Source organism: Mesoplodon mirus, assembly GCF_964341445.2.
Source record: "Mesoplodon mirus genome assembly, chromosome: 8".
Lineage (NCBI taxonomy): Eukaryota > Metazoa > Chordata > Mammalia > Artiodactyla > Ziphiidae > Mesoplodon > Mesoplodon mirus.
The window spans coordinates 17,007,756-17,027,666 of NC_138984.1; the positions used below are offsets into that span (position 1 = coordinate 17,007,756).

The window sequence follows — 19,911 nt, forward strand, 5'->3', positions numbered from 1 at the left end:
GGTCTTTGACTCTGATGAAACTGTTCCTCTCACTTTGATGTTTAAACCTTTGTGATTTTTACAAGTTTCCTCATCCTTCAGAGCCCCGTCATAGCCATGCATCCATTTTTAAACCATGTTTCCAAGAGGGATTTTGAAACAGCCTCTAGATGTGTGACCACTTTACAAAGCCACAAGTTAGAGTGTCACTTATTATTGTGTTTTTTCACACTTAACCTACCTTCCTTCCTTCCTTTCTTCTTGTTTGTTTTAGATTTTCTACTTGGTTCCTTTTTATTATTTAAAAAAAACTCATATTTTAAACAGGACAGAACAATATTTCTAGTCGGCTGCCTACCAAATCTGAGAATGTATATACAGGATTTATAAAACATTTACACTACGCAAGGTTTCCCAGTATCTAATGGCCTGTGTTTTACTACTGGTAGATAAGCCAGGATTAAGGCACAGTTAAGAGTTATCAGTATACAGTTAATGGCTATGCTATCTTAGCCGGACAATCTGAATATAAGATACTAATGGAATAAACACAGAATCATAAAAGTTATTGTCCATTAGGGCTGACACTTAAAATCAACATGAAGTAGACCAGCCATTTTCTTCTTTTAATGCTCACCATTTTGCATCTACAATGGTAAGCATTGGGGTTTTTTGGTATAGTTTGTTGGAGGTGTGTGTATATGTGTGTGTGTGTTTTCTGGTAGTGTTCAGTTTCTTTGGCTGTAGTGTTGATTCCTACACATACCCTCTTCTGAATTCAAAGTCCATTCATTCAGGAAAGAATACATCCTTGTCCATGCTAAAGACTTTTTATTTTTCCCCAGTAGTTGGAGAAAGGAAAGTAAAAGGAAGCTTCTAGAATGATACACTTATATAGCCAAAATATTTAAGGAAAGCAGAAGGCAGCACAAGTGTCTTGCTGTATGGAACAAACATAAATGTAATACAGTGTATTTTCAGAGTAAACTGCAGTGAATCAATGCAATTTGCAGTACAATTTACTGCCCTGTTTAGTAGCTCTAATAAAGCAAACTTTTAAATTATGTCCTCTTGAACAGCTTAAGGGTCTGAATTGAAGTTGAATTCATTTCCCCAGATGGAACCCTAAGAAATTTGAAACTCCATTAAAAATACCTTGCACATAAGCATAATCAAACAAGAGACATCTGAGGTGTTTAAACTTTTCTTGGGTAATATTCAATTGCTTTACCATTTTTGCAGGGTTTTTTTAGAAAAGTAAATAATAATCAAAATCTGGCCCTCCTGCCATTAAAATTAATAATGGTTCTAGCATCTGGTATTATTTGACTTCCTCCAAGAGTCTGTTTAGCCTATTATCTTCTAGCTACATTGGTCATGTTTCTCGTGCTCTATAGGAGTTGGATGACAGTGGGATGGATAGAAATGTTCATATTTAACTTTTTTAGGTCATGATTTCCAAAGCAGTATTAAGTACTGCCTTTGTGCTGCTGGGTGAGAGAACCTAACAAGAATTTAAAATTACTGTCAGCTGCACATCCATTGTTATATACCACGGATAACGTGTATTTTGTAAAACCTAAAATGTCCTTTCTTCTACAGTATTGCCTTAAGTAGAGCTTAGATAATAGGTAGGCTTTTTAAAAAATAATTAAACATATTAGTTGCTTACTTCCCTGTGACTAAAGAAAACATATGAGAACTGTCTCAACCTGGAAGATTTTAGTTAGAATAAACAAATATCCTGTTATTGTTTGGAAAGCTGTCTCAGGAATGCTGTTGCCCTGCTTAGTAAACAGTAACAACATTCAGAAACTAAAATGGCACATCAGTGTACTTGGGGGATAACATAGAGTTTGGATGTTCACAGGGTGGCAAGATTCCTATCCGGTGGACTGCGCCAGAAGCAATTGCCTATCGTAAATTCACATCAGCAAGTGATGTATGGAGCTACGGGATCGTCATGTGGGAAGTGATGTCGTATGGAGAGAGACCCTATTGGGATATGTCCAATCAAGATGTAAGTCTTTATGTTCTGAAATATATGTCTTTGCATTAATGTATGATGGAGTAAGTGTTGAGCTTGAAATGATACATTAAACTTAAAATTCTTAATACAGGTGTGTCTAGTAATCTAGCTAAAACTTACTGTCCTGGATTTTGAGGACCAAAATTACAAAGCCTTAATGGTATAATATGGAAGATAGATAGATATGTGCATAGCTTGATCGATTAGTGATATGGAACAGTACTTTTACTTTGTTAACTTTCAAACCCATACTGAAATAAAATTAAACCTTGAATTTTAAGAAAATGCAAGGATATCTGAAAAACACAAATTTCACATGAGATGAAACTGACATGAAAGGTTTATTGGAAGAAAATTAGTGAATATTTTAAAGCTGGCAAAGTTGTAATTAGAGCTTGCCCCTTGAGGACTCTAAAATAAAGCTTCACTAAATGACCCTTTGTAAATTATACACATCCCTTTAAATGTACCATCTGGACTACTTTGTAAGGGAGTATCCACAATGCCTCCAATTTTAGAAAAGCATTCAATAATGACACTAATAAGATTCCAGAGTAATAGAATTTAATTACAAACATTTCCAGTGAGAAAGGAAAAAAACAAACCTAGACCGGGGGGATCTTCCTAGAACACTTATTAGCTAATTCTGGGAAGGTGTTAGTTAGTTCTAGAAGGGTTGGAAATCAGAACAAACTGAAATAGCCATTTCTTGAACTTCCTAATTTTTTTTATATGAGAGGTAAAATATTATCATAGAGTGTGTTTATGAATGTGTGGTATTCAATTTATCAATAAAAATTGTATTTTACAAAAAGATTTTTTTTAAAAATTTTCTCTGATGTGGAATGTTACCTGATCATCTGCCTTGTCCTGAAACAACAGGATGTTGCAAAACCTTGACAATTAAGTGAAAAACCAGGTGCACTCAAGAAATAGGATGTTGCCTTATCAGTAGAAGAATGTTTAGAGCAATACAGAAGCTAATGCATTCTGTGTCCAGTGGGGCAAAAAGAATTCTCTAATAGTATAAGCGGAACGGTAGTGTTGACACTGTAGTATCTATAAATTATAAAGGAAAGTTCATAGCAAATAGCAAGAAAAACAGCAGCTAGCATAACTGATAGATAATTACAGGCTGGAGACAGACTATGGGAGTGAACAGTGTGTAATCTATTGTTTGATGTGATTATGCAGACACCATCAAGTACCTTTCTTGTATAGTAACGTTTGGTTTTGAGTTAGAGACATTCAGAGGAACAAAGACCAACAACCTAGAAGAAGGAGGAGTGCCTGTATTTACTTATTCAATTATTGGATATTTAAGCTTTTATTTCAGTTGAGAGTGGTGGCCAAATGCTCATAAGAGCAGAATATCTAAAGATGTTGTCAGTTTTCCCGCCCTAAATATTTTCAGACCTGTAGCTTTGACAGCTTCTATATTATATTAAAATAATTTTGTTGGTTTAAACTTTCAGTTGTCTGCCTTTATCCATGAAAAAGCATCTGAAGCCAATTCTCTCCCACAAATAATATTGATCTATCATTCACGTGTATTTGTCTCTGTTGGAGTCTGTGTAGAGCAGGAATCTACAGGAAATATAACTGGAGAATTACTTTCATGGGTAGAATTCATTTGGCATATGGTGAATGGAGTCAAAGTAACTGTTAAGAATATGTCAAATTTATGAAGTTTTTTGTTTGTTTTAATCCTCGACCTTCCCCCCCAAAACATTCAGCAGTAAACTGAGAAAATATGCTTTGTTAACCCACAAGCCATCTTCCAAGCTGGCAGTGGATAGGGAGCTAATGAAAGAATACTAAGCAGTCTGAGGGTTTGTAACAAATTGTGTTAACCTGGCATCAGCCCAATGTTGCTTGCATTCTCATCAATTCAATGTAAAATGTTTTCATCAAATCTAGAGTCAGCACCATGCACCTGGAAAGATAAAAGAAAGTCAGAGGATCAAACTGACCTAATGTCATTGCCAGAAATAAATAGAATCACATTCAGTTAGATAGCATATAGAAGTCTACTTTAGAAGGAGAAGTAAATTAATACTAATACAGTAGGAGGTTGGCAAAAAATACATGGGAGAAAAGGGTTCAGAGGGCTTAATAAATCACAAGATGATTGTTAAACTGAAACAGTATCCTGGTTAAAAGAACCACAGTTATACTGGTACATATAAACTGGACCCAACTGAATTGATTATTTTCTCTTGAAGGCCAGTCATCGAGCAGTAATAGACCCGCCTCAGGGGGACTCTGTCATGATCACTGAGATGGCTGCAGCCAGTGGTGGTCTCACTAGGAGCTGTCATTTTAGTAGGGGGAGAAAAAGGACTGATTTAAAACAATTAAAACTTTAAAAATCCCCAAAGAAAATCACCTCCAGAATCTCATAGGATACCCGTAAACCCAGCTTATGAGTAGCCAAGAAATTAAGAAGTAATTCCCCTTTTTAAATTTGGCATGAGTCATATCATATTGTGTTATTGGAATTCACACCCTGAAGAAGGGGGGTTTAGAGAAAAGCCAATAAGAAATGTTGTAATACCTGTGAAGATAGATTAGAAAAATTAGAATTAGAAGAAAGCCTGTGGAATGATTTATGGCTTATCAGGCAGGAGGACCGCTCTGGGCGGGAGGCAATTATCACCTACCATTATCACTTCTTTCCTTAGATGTGTAAGGGTCCTCTTTAAAATATAAATGCCCCAAGGATTATTAATTATTTTTAAAATTTTAAATCTAGTTTTGAGCACCTTTAACAGGGTCAGTTGACAGCCAACTGAGACCAAGAAAGAGATACAGAATTGGTAAACTGGTATATTTTGGTCTTCCAAAACTAAAAATGGCTGCACATCTGGAGGGGTTGAGGAATGTGCTATTTCTGAGAGAGGTAGTGTCTTCTGGATTGGAAGGTCTGGAAGTTGGGCTCTGGTATTGACCCACCAGCTGTCTGAGCAAGAATACAGAGGCTTAGAGTGACGCAAAGGGACTTTTGTTTCGTAGGCAACTATTAATGCTTCCTAAGGAACGCCTTTAACACTAAGCTAGAGTCTCTTTTGCTAAGAGTGTTTAGCTGATAGAAGAATGAGAGGGTCGTCGCCCTGTGGTCTCTTGGGGCCAGGCCAATACCATGTGGTTGATCTGATTAGGTTCTAACCACTTTGGAACATTGATGCTTCTTCAGTTTGGAGTTTCAGATGGGCATTGTCTACCATTTGAGAACCCCTCATAGCAACAGCTGGCTTCCCTGCCCTGTTGCCAGCAATACTCAGGTCCAGCTCTGGCTTCTGTGAAAGAATTGGAGCCATTCCCATGCTCAAGCTTGCTGGCAGCTTAATGGACAGGAAACTTGCTGAGCAGGAGGGTGAACCTCTAACAACAGCTTTCCTGGCAGCTTAACATACCATTCTGGGTTTTTGGTTTTGTTTTGCTTTTTTGATAGGTGATTAAGGCCATCGAGGAAGGCTATCGGCTGCCCCCTCCAATGGACTGCCCCATTGCACTCCACCAGCTGATGCTAGACTGTTGGCAGAAGGAGAGAAGCGACAGGCCTAAATTTGGGCAGATTGTCAACATGTTGGACAAACTCATCCGCAATCCCAACAGCTTGAAGAGGACGGGGACCGAGAGCTCCAGGTCAGCCGTGCTTACTTAGTACTGATGTATGAAAGAATACATCAGAGATGGCAGGCAAGTGGTGACTCAGTTTAATTCCTGCCTTCTAGTCAGAGGCCACTTCACAGCTGTCTGCAACCTGGGTGGCTTCTTCCTCCTTGAGTATTTATGGTAGTTCTTTTCACCATTTTGAAGACCTTAGTACTTGTCAGGCCTCAAACAGAAGTCAGAAAAACAAATTTAAAACAACAACAACGACAAAGGAACAGCTCAAGTGATTATTTTGTGAGGCTGGACCTGAAAACTTAGGAAGATGGATGAAATGTACTTTTGGAAGATGGTCAGGTTACTAGATGCTGTATTTTGAAAGGGGAAGGAACATGGAGTTAGCAAAAAATAAGAATTCGAAGACATCTTTAAGTCGACTTAATAAAGTGTGAATTGTTAGCAAGAGATTCCTGGGTTTCAGTTCTTAAAGTTGCTCTTTTCTGAGTCTTTCAAGAGGGGAAGGAAACAGGACCAAGATAAAAACTGATCAAGTTACAAAGCATGCAGATGAATATTTGAGAAGAGTTTTAAAAACTAAAATGATTGAATCACCTGTAAAATAGGTAGTTACTTCATTGAAAAGAGCAAAAAGAAGCATTTCAGTCCAGAAAGAAGATAAAGATACTGCAGGTCTTATAATTAATTCAGTAGGACCTTTTCTACCTGGAAATTGGGCTTTACTGGTATAAGATCCAGGATACCTAGATACCAGTCCCATTGACCATTGTTAGGAGTTAAATGGTTTAAGAAGACAGGCATAATAGGATTAGGTGATTCAGGCCCGTAGGAAGAGAGGCCTCTACTCATCTCCAGATCTGTGTTTCTCAAAGTCTTCTCTTTCATCAAGACCCTAAGTTAAAAGTAGGAAGACATTTTTGCCCATAGTATCCAAGCCCTTCCAGTCTTGGCTGGCACTAGGATGCTCTTCTGCAGTCTTTTTCTTGAAAACTTAGCCTACAGATTGGAGGAGAAGGAATATGCTTACCATTACAATATGTGAGGAAAAGAATTGGGAGTGAACAGCAGAGATACCCTGTGTTCTCTTAGACTTTCAGATCCTGTACCACTAGCCACCATACAAAGAGTTAATGACCATGCTCTCCTGAAATAACACTGGGCTGAATTCACATCTCACTTCTGCCACTGGTAGCTATATGACCTAAAATAAAATCATTTCTGGTCTATTTTTGGTTCTTCTCTTCTCCAAGAGGGTGAAAATAGATGGCACTAAGGCCTCTTTTCCAGGTGTAGCTAGTTTCTTTTATTCCAAGGTAAAACTCCTCCAGCTTTTTATCTCCAGCTCCGGATGCCACGTTATTTTGTCTGAAGGTTCTTTGGTACTTGGGGCTTCTCCTGCTGGTATAAACTCTTTAGTTGCTAACATTGTATAATGTGTGCTTTGCACCAAAGTACAGAACAAATTGGGTTGTTGGACACACTTCTCTCACTTCTAGATTTTTCTCATTGATGGGACTTAAGAGCTTTGATGCTTCTTACTGCTTGCTGATAATGGAAGGTAGTATAACATGGTATGTGATTCAGCACAAAATTAGGCAGATGTCACAGTGTTCCACAAAGAACACAAAGACTTCCAGAACAAGCTTGAGAATGACCCTTAGAGTTCATCCATACTGAGTAAGGGTATTTTCATTCTAAGGTCATTTTGACCTTGTCAGGTACCTAGAACCTCCATGTGGCCCTTTTAATGCTTTGGCTTAAAGTTAGAAGTAAATGCAAACTTTTGGTTTTTGTTCGTTAATATTCCTGGTAAACATTCAACACTAATGTCTAAAATTCTATGTGGTAGTGTTTGTTATTGGCTCAAAATTGGGAAAAGAATGAAATCTTGATGATTCTTACCATAAAAATCTGCAGAATTTTACTCAGAAAATTGGATTTAATTGAAATAATGGACAAAAAAAAGAAAGGTCACAAAGACAAGCTATTATTTGGACACAAAACTGATTGATAAAGCAAGTCTTTGTTAACATATTGATATAAAAAAAGAAGTAATGCAAATCAAGATAATTTAGGTAACAATGAAAATGAAAAATGGATTGGATTAATTCTACTATGTAGAAAGTTAAGCCACTAGAGGGACTTAATTTTGTTTTTACAAGAAAAGGATTTTTTTTGGTTGAAAATTCAGTAGTGATGATATAATTCTGATTTAGATGTTCATATTCAAGCAGCATAGTCTCAGGGTGAAAATCAGGTCAAAATGTTAAGATCAACCACATTCTATAATTTCTAGGGAAAGGGAGTTCAAGAAAATAGAACTTAACATGTAGCAAGGTTGCTTGCTATACAGGTAATTATAATAAAGGTGGTATAAAATACCCTGTTAATGTCTACCTTATGATTATTATGTAGTTTGAGATGAAGATGACTATAATTCTCTTAAGAAATACTTTCCATAAATAGATTATTTATTCTGTATCAATGTCAAGAGGGATGACAGAATACTTGCCTTGAACTCTAGCCCCTCTTGACAGTGATCTAATGTAAAACACCTGGCCTGAGAAATGCATCAACTAATAAATAAGTTAATAAGAAGGGCTTGGAATTTGTTGAAATGATTCTTTTAGGAGCCCCAGCAAGGGAAAACGAGAAGCACATTCCACAATCCAAACAGTGATCAAAGTGGCCATTCTTCCTGCCAGTCTTGGCACACGTGCTGGTCAGGCTGCGTTGATTAAAGAGAGGATTAACTCCCTGCTGTCCCAAGTTTGTTTGAATGCACTGAGCCTGCCTGCAAACCTGGCTGGAAGCATGCCGGACTTGAACTCTCGCTGTTTTCTCTGCTTCCATCAAGTCTGGCGGGTTACAAGCTCACAGTTTTCCTTACGCATCCTTCACTAGGGTTTCCATAGTTGCTGAACTAAAGTCTGTGATATTCAGTGCTGGCAGGGACTGGACCTTTCCTTCAAAGACTGAGCTGGTTTCAGCCACAAGGGCTCCCCCAGTCTTTACCCCAGGCTAGGATGTTAAAAGACCTCCTCTGATCCTTAATGCATTAAGAGGTCCACATAAAACAAATGTGGGAAATGAAGTTAAGAACAAATAGGGTGATTGAGACATGCTTTTGCAGCTTTATGAAATTAGGGGTGAAAAATCACATGATGACATTTGACGTTGGTGATTCCATCTGAAGCCCGTTCTTGGTGCTTTGGTTCCCCTCGCCTGTCTTAGACCATTTGACTTCTGAGTCAGGCTGTCTCTCTAGTAACTCTTGTCTGTCTACACTTTCATGTTCCATTTCCAGACCTAACACTGCCTTGTTGGATCCAAGCTCCCCTGAATTCTCTGCCGTGGTATCGGTGGGTGATTGGCTCCAGGCCATTAAAATGGACCGGTATAAGGATAACTTCACTGCTGCTGGTTATACCACACTAGAGGCTGTAGTGCACATGAACCAGGAGTAAGTACTCAGCGATGTAACACAAAAGGGTAAATCTAGATTTCATAGTATTTTGCTTCTTTTGCTTTGAGCTGCATAATCATCCTACTCATTTTTTAAAAGAAAAGAAAACTGGAATGCCTTTCATTTTGATTGATTGAGTGTAATTTTGCACAGCCTCTATAAAGCACCTACATTGTTGCATTCAGTTGCTTAATTAAACATTTTAATACACCTGCCTTGTTGTGCTGTATTAATTGTGGCTGATTCAAATGCATGTCTGCATGAAGCCCAGAAAAGAGATTCTCAGCCCTCATCACGTTCTCCTCTCCCACTTTTTTCTCCCTCTACTTACAGTGACCTGGCCAGAATTGGCATCACAGCTATCACACACCAGAATAAGATCTTGAGCAGTGTCCAGGCAATGAGAACCCAAATGCAGCAGATACACGGCAGAATGGTTCCAGTCTGAGCCAGTATTGAATAAACTCAAGACTCTTGAAATTAGTTTACCTCATCCATGCACTTTAATTGAAGAACTGCACTTTTTTTACTTCGTCTTCGCCCTCTGAAATTAAAGAAAAAAAATATCTGCAGTGTTGCTTGGTGTACAGATGGCTGAAACTGTGGGGCTTACAGAAATGACAACCTTCATTTGAATTAGACCTGGAACAAATTGTTTCTCAGAAGTCCATCCATCCATCACCAATTTGTAAAATACATGTACCTATATAAATAGAACACCCGCCTCCTGTTTCAATGCCGTATTTGCTGCCAGACGCTGAGCTTCTCCGAGACATCCTTGATCTTCTCTCCATTTGGAATTACAACCGTAGTGTTTTGTTTGTGGCATAAATTACAGTCCATCCTTCTTTCACTGGAATGAAGACCATGCCCATTTTTGAAGGACTCAGTTAAACTTTTAAGGCTTGGTTCGTACCAGGGATAAAACCTAGGTGAACGTCATGTGACTCATCAGTGTTGCCGCTTGGTGCTCCGGCCACCTGGTGGATTATGCAGACACGCGGGGCTGGAGAGAAAAGGAAAGTGGATTTTAAAATAATAATAATAATAATTAATAATAATAATAATAATAATAATAATAATAATAATACCCAAGCACCATACCCCCTACCTGGACAAACGAGGTCTGTTTCTTTGGGCCCGAGGCTGTGCCATATAAGTCTTATCTGGGGACTCTACAAACTTATCGTAACTACCTTATGGATAGTGGATTGTGACAATCTTGTGTAGGGAAGTTTCATACTTTCCTCCTTTAAAGAAGCAAACTCAAATCTACAAGGTAAGGCAAAAGAACCAGCAATGAGTCCTTCTCCAATGAAAGCTTTTTTTTTAAACTTTCTTATTTGAAACACTAAGCAGTAAATATCTTTCATGGCTATCAGGTAGTTTAGGTTTTTTTTTAAAGATTTCAGCCCTGCTGACATTGGGAGAGGAGACCCAAAGCAGTATGGCTTCTCTGCTGTTCTTCCAGGAGGAAGTGAAATAGGAACTATATGAGGTCAGGGTGGCATCTAGACCTCCACTGGCTGTGCTTTCCTTCATACTATGAGGGTCCTCTTGTCCTTTGGTGCCCTTCATTCCTGCCACAGATGCTTACTGAGCATATTTTGGGTACTGGGTAGTAACCTCTAACCTTGTTGGGTCATGCATATGCCCCATTCTTTGGAGAATTTGCTTTGGTTAAGGAGTACTGGAGGGTCTTTCCATGAGTTTCATTTTCTTTTTTTTTTTCCTTCTTTTATTTTTAATTTAATTTTTATTTTATATTGGAGTATAGTTGATTAAAATGTTGTGTTAGTTTCAGGTGTGCAGCAAAGTGATTCAGTTATACATATACATATATCCACCGTTTTTCAGATTCTTTTCCCACAGAGGTTATTACAGAATACTGAGTAGAGTTCCCTGTGCTGTACAGTAGGTCCTTGTTGGTTATCTGTTTTATATACAGTAGTGTGTATATGTTAATCCCAGCCTCCTAATTTATCCCTCCCCCACCCCTTTCCCCTTTGGTAACCATAAGTTTGTTTTTGAAGTCTGTGAGTCTGTTTCTGTTTTATAAATAAGTTCGTTTGTATCATTGTTCTAGATTCCACATATAAGCGATATCATATGGTATTTGTCTTTCTCTGACTTACTTCACTTAGTATGATAATCTCTACGTCCATCCATATTGCTGCAAATGGCGTTATTTTATTCTCTTTATGGCTAAGTAATATTCCACTGTGTGTGTGTGTGTGTGTATATATATATATATATATATATATATATATATATATATATATATATACACACACACCACATCTTCTTTATCCGTTTCTTTATCGATGGACATTTAGGTTGCTTCCATGTCTTGGCTATTGTAAATAGTGCTGCTATGAACGTTGGGTGCAGGTATCTTTTCAAAGTGTGGTTCTTCCGGATACATGCCCAGGAGTGTTCCTATCCTGCTCCAGTAGCCCCTGTACCTAACTGGGTCAGCCAAGGAGGATTTACCTAGATGTCAATGGTGAGACTTGGAAGACACCTTGACTGACATTATCAGAAAGTGACCTACTAAAAAAATAGTCTTTTCATCCATCAAGCCCATTAGCCTTAGGTACTTCTATTTTAATCCCGGATTTTCTTCTTAAAACATGTGAATTTAAATGACTCTGTTCATTCCTAGAAGCAAATAGCCTAACTTTTTTGACTGGACAAATTTTAACTTTTTTAACTCTTCCATTTTTATCACTTTTAAAGAAGAGCTTGGCTGATTTTAATGACCTTTCTCCCCCACTTGGTTTTATCCTTATAGAGCAAGGAATGTTAAATTTGATGCTGTCAAATCATGACAGTTTAGTAAAAACCTTTTTACAACATTAGTTGTGAAAACTTTTCTGTTCAGAAGGAATGTGAAATTTGTTTTTTAAACTACTCCAAGAATTTCTGTTTTATCACCGCTTTTGCTGAAGTCAGGGAGTTCTGGATATTCATGTTAAAAGTTGACAAATCTTGGGGAGGTTCACTTGCTTTTAAAAAAAATTATTTTTTTTTCCTTCTGTAAAGCTGTGGGATATTCTGTTTTCAGTTCCTGCAGTCCAATTCAAATAAGGTAGCATTATAGTGTTATCTTGTGAGTAAAAAGAGAATGTTACCTTGCACACATTGAATAATTAAAAGTTTTGCTTTCTTACAATCAGCAGCTTAAGACTTGAGGTATTTTTCTAAACATTGAACATAGTCAAAGCAGAATATTTTTAAAAAGAGAGTGTGTCAATTCTAAGATGTCCTAACACGTTAATGTTATGTACTGTGTTGGAGTGGATTTGTTACATCTTAGCAGGTATCTCTGCAAATGAAATATTCAGTTGAGAACTGAGGAAAAGGTGGAATATGAAATTCATTCAAAGGTTGTTTCTGAATCTTAATTTTTACACATTGTCTGAGTTAGAGCCCAGGCCAATGGAAAGACCAAAAAAAGGCTTTCTATGTGTCTAAAATAATATCCAATAGCAGTAAAAGTGGAACTCCACTACTTCCAGGAAGTCATGCACGTTGAAAGAGAGATGTGAGGACAATAGGAATTTGTATTGTTTCCCAGGGTGTGGAGCCAGACTCTGGCATCCAGACAGCTTGGATTCCAAAACCAACTGAGTTGTTGACAGTGGGAAGTTCACTCTGTGTTTCTTTATAACTCAGTTCCTCCACCTGTAAATCAGCGATAATGACACTTTAACAATAACACCTTTCCTAACACATGGTGTTGTTGTGTATATGAACTACTCCTATGTAGAACACACTGAACTTCACAGAACAAAGGAGTACTCTTCCTCCAAGGTTTCCCAAGTGTTATTCACCCATCTTTCACTTGTGAACCCAAACATTTTATTGCAGCAGGCCAGAGCGGGGTGAAAAGTTCAGTGGTAGGGAACCATCCAGATGAAGCTTCTTCACTTTCAATGGGTGTATGAGAGTTTGGGGATAGATGTGTATCTATACAGAAGGTGGTAGACCTATCAAATCACTCCTGTATTATTTAGCCTTGAAATGTATGACATTGTTATTTTATAATTGGGAAGAGTGAAATGTACAAGTAAGACCCCATTGCAATGAAAAGAACTGGATGATAAAGACACTTTGATGTCTTCATGACTGACTCAAAGGAACAAAGCTGTTGTTTATTTAGTCACCATGAAAGTCACATCTTTCACTCCTGATCCCACACAGACCACATGCTTTGTCTGGTCTCTGTTCAAGCAATTCCTCACGATAAAGGAAGAGGTTGCTTGAATTCAAGGAAGAAAAGGTTTATTTTTCTCCCTTTTATTCTGACATCACCTAGATATAAGCCTCCACATTCCCACACTTTTTTCATATATGCACCGAGTATCCAAATAGCCACTGAACATTACAAATATATCTATATCCAGGCATTTAGTGAAGAAGGGAGTTGGCAGACACAAACGGGGCAAACGTGTTTTTGAGATGACCCTTTCTCCTCTAAGTAGCAAAAGAACATCACCTTCAAAAAGTGTGCATATCCATATGGAGTTGGTTATTCTCCTTCAGGGTCTTTAAGGTCAAGTTTGTGTTCACTTTGTCCTTCATGTAAATACATGTCTGCCTGATGGAATCCCTGCGCATTCAGGTTTAAAAAACTATGTTCGATAGAGTTACTGATTTCCAGAGAAGAAAGAGTTGGAAAAATAGATCTGATCCTTTTTCTTTATTTTTTTTTCATAATTGTCAAAAATGAATGATGTTGACAAGTGACTACCTGAAGACCTTGGTAGTTATGTCCTTACCCACATTTATAATTTTAAATTGCTTAAGAAGTAATGTCTATCCAAATATTTTATACAAAAATCTTATTACTTTCTCCAAGTAGACTAAAGTATTTTCTACAGGTTTAAGTAATGGTCATTTACCTCCAAGAAACTAAATTTGATTTATCTCCCTCACACAATAAACAATGCACATATACAAAACAAGCAGATAAATTGATTTGATAAAATAAGGAAAATTATCTATAATAAGATGCACTTTGGTCTGAATTTTTGCTCTACACTTGAGGCCACCAACTGCTAAACACGGACACTGTGGTGGAAGATATAGTCCAAGAGCAATCTTGATGGAAAGTTATCAAAAGGAAAGAAGAAGAGTTGCTTCTTTTGGCCTGAGTTGATTATTTGATGAATGAGAGGACAATGGTTCCATTGCATTGTGCCAGCCTTGTTAGAATCTAAGCTGATGGGGCGGCGGCGACTGTCTCTTGGTGGACTTCAGTCCCCAAGACCTCCCTCACTGTGCCCATGGCCCCGGGTTTCCTCTCTCTACCTGTTATATGCAGATTGCACGGATCCTTTACTAATTAGATACTCCCATTCGTTAGAAGTTACTTTCTCTTTACGAAAAACATCCAATGCTTTTTATTTCGTAGCTGGCATTTTTTCAATCATATTGTTGAATATTGGTGGATTGGGATGTTTCCAGATGTGTCCCTAAAATACACAATATCCCTCTTTGGAACAACTGACTTTTTAGAGTAGTACAATCTGCATCCTTTCAGCAGCTCTAAGCCCTTCTTGCACAAATGAACCATAACAGTTCAGAATTTTTATTTCAAAGAAAGGCTGTTTCCATAATGGGTAAAGCTTGGCTGTACACTTGGACTGTATGGATTCTAATCCCAGCTCTGCTACTTCAGAACGTACAAACACAAGCAGGTTTTTTAACCTCTCTCCATTTCCATATCCTCATCCATATAATAGGGATATGAATAGTATTTTACTCTGAGTTATAATAAATAATGAAGCTGTTAATAAACATTTTTATTATTATAGTTATCATTTTTTCAGAGGAGGAAAATAAGAATTTACGATCTTCTCCCTGGACTCCATACCGAGCCATCCTGCCTTCTCTGTACTTATATGGGTTGACAACTGGCTGGCGAGATAGGTTGATGTTTTGTCTGAAGTCTTGTTCTTTTCTCTCCAGGGAGTACATTCTGCTATCTTGGCCTCACAGCCCTTCCTTTTGATTACAAAGCCCACAGAAGCAAACAGAACACACCCTCCTCAGTTCCTTCTAAACGTGTTTCTTCTGCTTCTACTATGCCAGTTCTGGAGCAAAGACGCTGATGAAACAACACTCATTCCTGAAAAGAACACATTTCTGACTTTCAAATCCCCTTTCCCGGTGAAAGAAATGGCAAACATTCAAGCTTCAGCATCTGTTTTCCAATTGCACTGAGGAATGTCCTGTCTGGCAGCACCAGCTCTGCAGAGCCCCTGTTCCCCAACTCCTTTGGTTTTATTTATATGTATTTCCATATCTCATTTCTGTATGTCCCTGCTGCATTGGTGTGGCAGCAAGTGACCGAAGGCTACAGGTTTTACCATGGACACCAGGTCCGGTGCCACCACACAAAACAAAGCCAGTTCCCGTGAGCTGCCTACGATATGCATTGCTAAAGTAACGTTTTACCCAGGGTGTGCCATCGCAGTGATATAAATATATTTTTTTCCTAGACTAAATATGAGCTGACTATCTCTTTTGATGTGTGTACATAGGTGTGTGTGTATGTATGCGTGTGTACGTGTGTGTGAGTATATAACCTCATGCTTAGAACTGCCTGTGAATGTTGCGGAATGCTACACGTGGAGAGGTCTGGTTTGCCACCAGTTCTGAGATGAAGAGCCACGTGAGATAGTGGGCCTGGAAACCATGCCCCATCCCCTTAGAAGGACAACCCGGAAGTGTTAAATGTCCTGTATCTATAAGTGTATTTTGTAGCAGCCACGCTAACCTTAGTAAGTCATCCTACAGCTTTGGACAGAGGCATTTTCACCTTAGCGGTGGAGTGATTTTAGAATATAAATCCATTCAGGTGACAACCCATCATCAAAATCACGAATTCTGATTGAACTCCTCACCTGGATCACCAGTTCCTTGGTGGAGGGAGAGAAGGGGATTGAATTTGTCTAGTAACCCCAAATGGAATACAAGTAGCCTTTGTTTTCCTGCATAAATGGACGTGTTGAATGCAAACAAATATATGCAATTCATATACTTTCGGAGATGAACGTAGATGCGTGTGTCGGCTTTGAGATGTTGTGTCCTGGATTAATACTTTGTCTCCCAATATCACAGAAAAATACATGCCAGCGACTCTTGAGGTTAGCATAGTAGGGATGAAATGGCCTCAAGCAACTTCAGGTTCCCAATTTACACGGACAGTTCGACTGTTATGAATATGCAGCTAACTTCTATGACCCTCAAAAGTGCATCAGCCTTCTGGAATCTGAGGTCCAGTGTGTGAAGATTCAGTTTTGATCTGATAATGTATACCAAAATCCAGCCAACATACTGCCATTTTTCATAATCAGAGTGGCTGCCTTGCTTATTCTAAGCTATGGTTGCAGAAACTGTGGCCATTTATATAAGCTATAACATCAAATCAGGGAAAAATGGGGGAAAAAAAAGATTCCAAACCTTATATTGTTGGATAAGTAGAGAAAATCATCAATAAATATTTATTACATTCTGACAGGGTGTATGGCATTGTATTCTCATAACTATGCCAGAGTGACAAAGTTAATTCACCCCTTTTTGGGGACTTTAATGTATTTCTAAAGGGATGTGCCTATGCATTGATGCCTGAAAAAATATGTATAAAGAAATGAGGTTGAATCTCTGAGTGGGTTTTCTTTCCCTGGAGGTCAGGGCAGGAGACCAACTTAAGGTGCTGTATTTAGCCCCAGGAATGAATGCTGCCCTAGTGAACTCAGATGCTAAGTCATACTCAGATGCTAAATCATTAGGCAGCATTAAGCTGTTCCCCTGCACCAAATCAAGTAGCTTCACCATGTGTTCGCTGGCCCCAAATTATTTTTAACAATCTTAAGAATGAAATGTTTCGGTGTGTTTTAAAAAGTTATTTTAAAGAAAAGTTATGCTCACTACACTGCTGGTGTGTGTTTTTGAGACCTCTTGTATTCAATCTGTGAAGGATATGTGTATTAATCCATACACACTTATAGCCTCAATATTTGTCTGAAGACACTTAAATTCTGACAAGTAAAGGAAGGTTCTAGAAGCAATATTTTCACTTCTTTAACATTCTCCAAACAACATCAAGCATTGGTACACACTGAAGAGTGCATTTATTTTTTGTATCACTCCAAGCATGTTGGAATATGCAAGGACTGTGGTTAAAATTAGAATGTATAAGGCATATTATAATTTAGTTCATACTGAAGAAGAAATTAACAGAACAATGCTTGGTTCAGACATGTTCCAAAATTTGAGCGATCTCTTGAGTTAGACAGAGATTTTTCTATTTTGTTTTAATTTGTCAAGGTATTTTTTTTCCCTTCATGAATTTTAGGTACACATAACTTATGTCATTTATTTATGGTCTTTTATACCTAGTTTGTAAAATTGTAAAATAGCAAACTAAATGCAAAGAGTTTGCATTTGAAAATAATAAAGTAGTTGCCGTATACAAACGTGGAATCTAGTTGTCTCTTTTCAACAACTTTTGCCACATGCATGGTGTTTCTAAATTAATCACTTGTTGTCATTTGCTTAGAACACAACATCTTCAATTCTAATTTTGCTTATTTAGAGAATAAAAAGCATTGATTTCTAAATGGTCCTCGCCCTTGAGAACAACGTATTAACAAATCTAACTTAGATTCCGTGAGATCCTGTATCCCACTGTAATTAAGACTGAACTTTGGTTAGAATTCAGTCTCCACCTCTTACTCATCATACAATCTAAGGCAAGTTTCTTAATTTCCCTGTGCCCATTTCTTTGTAGAATGGCAATTACAATGCCAAGAGCTTTTATGAAGACTATATTCAAATGTCAGCACAATGTCTAGCATCTAGCCAGAACTCAACAAACAGTAGCTCTTCTGAGGATACAAGCTGTCTTTAACATTCCCAGTTCTGCACCTCTCTAACACCGTTGCTACTGATCCAAGTGGCTAGCTACGTGTCCCTACCAAGAGCTTTTAATCCAGGATCCATGGACCCTTGACGATACACCACTGGAGCTCCAAGGTGTCGAAAAGTTTTCCTAAAACATGGTGCAGTTGTTAATGATTATATGTGTGGTTTGATGGGGAGAAAGTTCATAAATTTTATCAAATCTTAAATTGGTGTAGGATATGAAAATATTAAAGGCCACAGTTTTAAGAATGGATGTTCTCCACATATTTCATTCAATAAACTACCATTGGCTAAGCCCTTGTTAATTGGAAGTCAGACTTGAAGATTTACTATAATAAATTAAAGCACTTAAGTGCAGCTAGCTTCAGAGAGTAGGGCCTGCCTTTTAGTGTTACCAGGGACATTTTAAAACATGGGCCTTGAAATGAAAAGAATCTGGGTTACGTCTGGTTATTTCGTGTTTATTTCTTACTGAAACACCTCTCTAGAATCAGCTATATTGATATGTAGAGTAGTTGACAACGTATTTGTGATTGGAAGGAGACTAGGCTTGACATTTTCTCCCAGATTTGTTCAGCAAGATGGAAAAGCAACTGTGATTCTCCAGAGAAATAACTAATAGGAGACGTATATCTATATATGGAGATATAAAGATATAAGTATATAAAGACCCTCTTTATGAGGAAATGGCTCACAAAATTATGGAGAATGAAAAGTTCCACAATCTGCAAACTGGATACCCAGGAAGGCCAGAGGTGTAATTCAGCCCAAGTCCAAAGGCCTGAGAACCAGTCAAGCCAATGGTGTAAATCCTTATCCAAGGGCAGGAGAAAATGAGATGAAATGTCTCAGCTCAAACAGTGAGGCAGGGAAAAAGGGGCGGGGTGGGGGTTCCTCCATCTATATCCTAACATACTGGATGATTCGGACCCACAGTGGGAGGGCAATCTGCTGAGTCCACTGATTCGAATGCTAATCTCAACTGAAAACACCCTCACAGGCACACCCAGAAATGATGTTTAACCTGGGCATCCCATGGCCAATCAGTTTGACACATAAAATTAACTGTCACATTGTCGGTATTTTCCCCTACATTTTCTAGAATGAGCTGGTAGACTGGTGTCAAAATTGCCACATGTAATCTTAATAATTATGAGATTTATTTCAGTGTAGTGCAAGCTAGCTTCTGACCCTATATTCTCAGTGGTGAAAACACTAAAGTTTTATTTCCAGCTCACATCACAGCCTGGAGAAGAGTCAGAGGATCTTCCTGGCAATTTTCCAAGCAGTGACTCAGGAATCCAAGCTCTTCCCCTCCTGTGAGGCTGCCACATGTGGTGTCCAAGGCAACGTGTAATGGGAAGAGAATGTGGAAGATTGTCTTGAGGCTTTAAGGCCAGGCTTGGAAAGAGATTATATTCCTACTTCCCTTCTTCATTGACCAGAACCCAATCACATGGGCCTAACCTGTTTGGAGGCTGGGAAGTGTGCACAGGAAAAAGAACTAAAATGCTTATAGTAGTTAGCCAGGCTCTATCACAAGTACAGCAGCCCCATGCACCTAGGGGAGGTCAGGGAAACGTCCTGTAGAAGTGAAGTGCATCTGTAAGCTTTGCCTGATCTCCCATAAACGTGTCCCATGGTCATTTCCCAGAGATGCAGACAAGCATCAGCAGACTTGTTACAACATTTGCTTTCTCATCCTTGTCTATCTAGATGCTTTAGGGATTGCATTTTCCTTTCTGCATCACAGATCTCTACACTGTGGCTACACACAACCTTCGGTTTATACACAAAAGTACCTGCCTCTTAGGGTTTAAATTGCCTTAGCCACTCAGTTTCCCTAGGAGAAAAGGAGGGTGGGGAG

General features: G+C 38.4%; 1 protein-coding gene across 2 annotated transcripts in view; it reads left to right on the top strand.

Annotated features, from left to right (window-relative positions):
• EPHA4 (EPH receptor A4) overlaps nt 1–17,737 on the top strand; it is a gene marked incomplete at its 3' end in the record, with an annotated part of 146,724 nt that extends 128,987 nt beyond the window's left edge. Inside the window, exons 14-18 of one of the 2 annotated variants that reach the window (XM_082631072.1) lie at nt 1,850–1,999; nt 5,463–5,656; nt 8,949–9,104; nt 9,441–10,386; nt 15,084–17,737. In XM_082631072.1, coding sequence (XP_082487198.1) covers nt 1,850–1,999; nt 5,463–5,656; nt 8,949–9,104; nt 9,441–9,555 — 615 coding nt within the window. Of the gene's footprint in view, nt 1–1,849; nt 2,000–5,462; nt 5,657–8,948; nt 9,109–9,440; nt 10,387–15,083 lie in introns of those variants that run through there. The other variant, XM_082631073.1, reaches the window with a different exon arrangement.
• Between the last annotated feature and the right edge of the window lie 2,174 nt (nt 17,738–19,911).